General features: G+C 36.8%; 1 protein-coding gene across 7 annotated transcripts in view; it reads left to right on the plus strand.

Moving 5' to 3' along the window:
• Window positions 1–5,354, plus strand: part of MLLT3 (MLLT3 super elongation complex subunit) — a 255,214-nt gene extending 249,860 nt beyond the window's left edge. For all 7 annotated transcript variants that reach the window (XM_045022448.1, XM_045022454.1, XM_045022447.1 and 4 more), the window contains one exon: window positions 4,112–5,354. In XM_045022448.1, coding sequence (XP_044878383.1) covers window positions 4,112–4,243 — 132 coding nt within the window. In that variant the 3' untranslated portion in view covers window positions 4,244–5,354. The remainder of the gene's footprint in view (window positions 1–4,111) is intronic.
• The last annotated feature ends 646 nt before the right edge of the window (window positions 5,355–6,000 follow it).

The following is a 6,000-nucleotide window of genomic DNA, read 5'->3' on the forward strand; positions in this document are numbered from 1 at the left end:
AATCCAAATTTGAACCTTTTTTCCCCACCTGGGGAAAAAGAATGTATGTAGTTAGAAAGCGCAGTTTTAATTCTGAAAGAGGCATTCTTGTCTGTCACTTTTACCTTGTTTCCAAATGGTGCGGTCCAGTCCTCCAATTTAGAACCCCACTGCACATTATTTCATTTAGCTTAGTATAGTAAGCCTCTTCCTCTCTGGTACAGGCAGGAAGAACCATTTGTTCAAAGAATAAAAATGAGAGGGAGAAATTAAACAAATGTTGTCTTTGGATTAGTCACAGCTTTATTTTTTTAAAATAAGTTATTTACATTGCACTACAACTATTACATTTTTATCAGATTTGTCATTCTAGTCTATATTCTATCCATCATTTGTAATCAGAGTGTTTTTCTTTTACTGTTGGAAAAGGAACAACAGGTTAGATAATGTGCTCAAAAACAAAATAAGGCATCTGTAACAACAGATTGTTTCATATTGAGATGGGTCAGAATCCATTATCTATTATACAATCATAGAATATCAGGGTTGGAAGGGACCTCAGGAGGTCATCTAGTCCAACCCCCTGCTCAAAGCAGGACCAACACCAACTAAATCATCCCAGCCAGGGGTTCGTCAAGCCTGACCTTAAAAACCTCTAAGGAAGGAGATTCCACCATCTCCCTAGGTAACCCATTCCAGTGCTTCACCATTCTCCTAGTGAAAAAGTTTTTTCCTAATATCCAACCTCATGAAAGCTTGCAGGTCTGAAATAAAAGAGCTCTTCTACACTGCAATGAAACACCCGTATCAGCTGACTCAAGCTCAAGGGGCTTGGGCTGCAGGGCTATAAAATTGCAGTATAGATGTTTGGGCTGTATGTCAATCATAATTGTGTGCAAGTATATTGTAATACAGCATAGCGTAATGTGCATAGTATGATGCAAAGTTTTAGTGAAACTGATGGACATTTGTCTGCAGAAAATTTAAACAGGCTGTAATTTAAAATTCAGAAAGAGTAACTTAACTGAGTCTCATACTAAATTGGTAAAATTCAACATCAAATGAAAAGTAGAACTACATGTGCAGAAAATGTTTATTACAGCAATAGCCAGAGCTTCTAATGAGGATCATGGCCCCATTGTTCTATGTGCTTTACAAATGCATACTCTTTGCTCATGCTGTAGGTTCCAAAATCTCCTCACATCTGTAATATTTGACAATTTCTTTTGCAGAGCAGTTAAATGATATTGTGCCAAGAAGTTTCACATGCATTTGAAACTCTTGGGGAAATAGACATTTGAACTGAACCTTTTTCTTTCAATATACTAAATAAAGAGGTTATTTTTCCTCTTCCTCAGAAAATGAAATATATGTTTCTGCTTGTTCCTTTTCTGCTTCCTCTCATCCTAAAACTGAGTGTGAAGGCTTTTTTTTCTATAAAATCCATAAAACGCTATTTATTACACTATTGGGTTGCCAAGCACAATCCAGTTGGCCAAGACAGAGTTGTCTGACCTCAGTAATGCTGCTATAGAAATTCATTTTGTAAGCGTGACAATTATGTGTGTGTTCTTTTCAAGGAAATTCATAACCACAGTTAGTTACCAATCAGTCATCTCACTGTTTAGGAATTGATTCATGAGAATTAACTCTAAAGCAGAAGACGAAGTTTCTTTAGACAAATAGAAGTTTCTTATACTTAGTGGCATTGACTTTTTAAAAGATCCAACTCAGAAAAACTAGAGTTGTAATGTTTGAAGTCAGGGAATGAAGAACAATCTATTTGAAAAGAGGCTATCTTCTAAACAATGGAACAAATCCCATGCAGCAAGGATTCGCTCCATATAATTTGATTCTTGGGCTGGGATAAGGAATTCTCTCCCCCAACTAAATGAGCTGTGTATAGCTTGGGTGTGGCTAAACGTTGGGAATGGACATGACAATGAGTGTGTTCTAAATTCCCAGACAGCTAGAGATGGAAAGAATGTGGAGAGAAGTAGTGGTCCTCTCTGCTCCCTCTGTGACTTTATTCCAGATAATCCATATGACTGTAGATTCACTGGGGTTGCAGCTGCCGTGGTACCACATCTTCCTCAGTGTGCCAGCTGAAAGAGGTGCCCTGGGGTTCTGCCTAATGGAAAGCAGGTGCATGTGGAGTCTGATTCCATGAGCTATCACTTGTCCCTTCCTCACTGTCAACATTTAACAAATAATGATATTGCTCTCCTAAGTGTGACTAGTTTGTCTAGATACACGCCTTATAGCATACATTATTCAGAGTTAAATTAGAAATATCATAAATATCAAAAATAAAATATAGAAAATCAGCTTTCAGCATAACTGCTCCTTTCAGATATAAATGATCATTTACGCAGGCTATGTCTATGCTGGCAATTGAATGACAAAACTTTTGTCTTTGTCTTTGTTTAACCCCTCTCCGTCCACCTCCCCCACCTGAAAAGCAAAAGTTTTGCTGCGACAAGTGCCAGTGTGAACAACATGTTGTCAGCAGGAGCGCTTTCCTACCGACAATGCAAATGCTACTCATTGGGAGTAGAGGTTTATTGTTGGCAGGAGAGCCGACAAACAGCAGCTACGCTGCATGACTTTTAGCAGCACAGCTGTGATGACACGGCCATGTCGCTAAAAGCTGTGTAGTATAGACCTAGCCTTAGTGTGAACTGAACTAGCTCGCTTATGTCCTTCACCATTCCTGGCAAGACCTCCTCACCCCTTTTCTGACGGGACATGTATGAACACTAGGTAATCTGAGCAATGTGTGTCTCACCAGGTAAAGGAGTTTCCCCTTGTCTTCCTGATGAGATAAGTTTGTGGTTTTACTTTAAACACCTGTTTTGCTTTAAAATATATCATACTTGATGTAGAGTTGTTAATCCAAAAGATGTAGCATATATTCCTGGAATTAATAATTGATGCAAGATCTGTTGAGATTTCCACTGTAACTGAACTTGTGGTTTTGTGAAGTTTTGTTTTAAACTGGTAACTATTTTGTAAGGATTGTTCCCCTCCTCCAAGAATTTATGACCAACAGTCATCAAAGCCCAAGTATTACATAATAAGCTTGATAACATTATCAAAGTGTCCAGTAAACCAGACCCACCTATGGGAAAACAGACACCAAACATACATAAGACATTTTATAAACAGATATATTATTATTTTGTATTTGGTCCCCCTAGGTGGACATGACTCCATTATGCTAGGTGCTGTACAAACACATAAAAATGCCATCTCTGTCCCAAACAGTTTACAATCTACTATTAGTAGATTTAAATATACACAGATATATACACCTCTACCCCGATATAACATGAATTGGAATATAAAGTGGTAAAGCAGCGCTCCAGGGGGAGGGGCTGCGCACTCCAGCAGATCAAAGCAAGTTGATATAACGCGGTTTCACCTATAACGCGGGAAGATTTTTTTGGCTCCAAGGACAGTGTTATTTCGGGGTAGAGGCGTAATAAGTTTTAATGTAAGTATATTTATTGCCGTAGCTATGACAGTGCCTCTTTCCTTCTCTTTTACCATTTTGTCTTAGCCTGTGGTACTTAGTTTCTGTCTTGTAAAACCCTTTGACCATGTTTTCCTCTTTAAAGGTAAACATATTACAAATGTTTGTACTTGCAAAAGGTTTAATACCAGTCATGTCCTGTAATAACAGAATTCCTAGCTATGAGCCAGATAAATGCGCTAGACAAAAATTTTACCTCTACGCCTCTCAAAGACTTTTAAAAATAATTAGTTAGCAGTTTGTAAAAGGCTTTTAAGATTAAAAAAAACCTCAACCTCTTCTCGGTGCTAATAATTATTGTTAGGTGTTAATTCCAGCTGGAAATTAGCTGAATCTGGAGTTTGGCCTTAGTTTTGGGTACCCTTATTGGTTATGTTCTGGAGAAACAAACAGGTGTAGTTTGAATTAAGATTCTGTTTTGTCAAAACTACTAGAACTTCAGGGGAGGATGGAAGGGGAATTAACATAAAAGGTTCTGATTTTGTTCTATTTGTTGTTTTGGTATTGTGGTTTTGTGGACTTGTTCATATTCATTATACAGTAAATCGTAAAAATATGAAATGGGTGAAAATATTCTTTTTCTCTTTCTCCTCCCAGATTGTAAACCTTATAGAAGAAACTGGACACTTTCACATCACAAACACAACCTTTGACTTTGACCTTTGCTCACTGGACAAAACCACAGTCCGTAAACTACAGAGTTACCTGGAAACATCTGGAACATCCTGAGGATACAGCATCTGGCTGCATCAAAAACTGTTTTTTAAATAAAACATTCAAAGTGATGCAACCAAAATGGAAAAAAATAAACCAACCCTCTTCAGCTTTATTTTTCTTTAAAGCCAGTCATCATCTCTTGATAAAGGAGGGAAAAGTGAAAAGACTCAGAGGATCGCTCTTCTCACCAAGGAAACGCTCTGGAAGAGTTAGCCTGGATAGCCTTGAAAAAAAAAACAAAAAACACAAAAAACCCCACAAAAAAACTTGTTCTTAATGAATGTGTATGGTATCATGTATCTCTCTGTGGTGTTCCAGTCCACAGGACGAATGCATGTTCAACACACTGCCTTATTACATAACTGATCTATTTATTATTGCATACATATATTCTAAAGTCATTGAGGGAATGACACTACCAGATGTTACAAGTACTCGGGTTCCATGTATGCTCCTTTGATGCAGCACCATCACAAGCCTAGTAACCTTACTCATGTTAAAATGCCACTTATTGCTGACTTTCTCTAGTCACTTAAAACACTATAGTCTTGTTTCCACTTTTGCAGTTCCAGGAAACAAGATACCAAGTGGGGGACCAAAAAGCGGCCCTAATATTTGTCTCCAGTCTGCCACAGTGGGTTGGACCACAGGTCCTTGGCTCTATCCATTTATTGATCTTAGACCATGGTAAAAAATGCACCAAATAGGATCATATGACTTGCTGTCTAGCCTTAGTCAATAAACCAGTAGGACTTGTAACAAAAAAGTGTTACTGTGTAATGTCCTGAATCCAGCATTGTTTGTCATCAACATTCTTGTGTCTGTTTTAATGTTATAATATTAGATATATATAAAAGTGAAGGTGTTCTACAGGATCACCATAAAAGGAGGAATACTGGTCCTGTTTTCTAAGGAAATGTTGTAGAAAATTCTTAATTTGGAGCTATTTATTACTGCGAGTTTCAAAACTCTTCTGCTGCCAGTGTGTGACTCACCTTTACCATAAAAACTGTTGGCATAGTATTTTTGTTTGTTCATACAGTACATGGTCTGATTAGACTATTTTTTTTACATCTGATAAATTAAAATCCTTTCTTTGGAAAAAATATCTTCGTTGTTATACAGTGACATGTTGGAATATATATAAATATATATATATATATATATATAAATATATATATATGTTTATAGGTTCCAAATTTCAGTACCTGTTGAGTAATCTGCTTGTGTTTCCAGAAGGATTTCTTGTCTGTGAAAACAAATGTTCTTCCATGTACATTTCCTTAAAATGAGGAATATTTCGCATACATGTGCAATCCAGAGAATTTACAGATAGTTTGAAATAAGTGCTCTGTGATCTCATTATGATGGTTTCATTATGAAACCATCACCTCTTTATGGGAAATTAAACTCTTGATCCTGATGAAAAGAGAATGCAATTAAGAAATACTTCTGGATCCGAAGGTTTGTTCAGTCTTAAGAAAACGTGTTTGCAGAGAGGCCAGTATATTTCCCATATATGCTTACATGCCAGATGTAGTATATTCATTCACAGTTGAACAACGGTAGTATCTGTATGTTTTATTGTTTCATGTACATGGTTTTGTGCAGTACAGTGAAACTAGATTCCTGCTGGGGTTATTTCTTCATATTCAAATGGGAATTATTAACACTGTTTCTTTAAGTCCAAAGAAAATGGTATATTTTATTTTGGAGTTGGTTTTTTTTTTCAGTTTTTTAAATTTAAAATGTTGTTTAACCATACTCCC

The sequence above is a fragment of the Mauremys mutica genome, chromosome 6 (assembly GCF_020497125.1).
Source record: "Mauremys mutica isolate MM-2020 ecotype Southern chromosome 6, ASM2049712v1, whole genome shotgun sequence".
In the NCBI taxonomy this organism is placed as follows: domain Eukaryota; kingdom Metazoa; phylum Chordata; order Testudines; family Geoemydidae; genus Mauremys; species Mauremys mutica.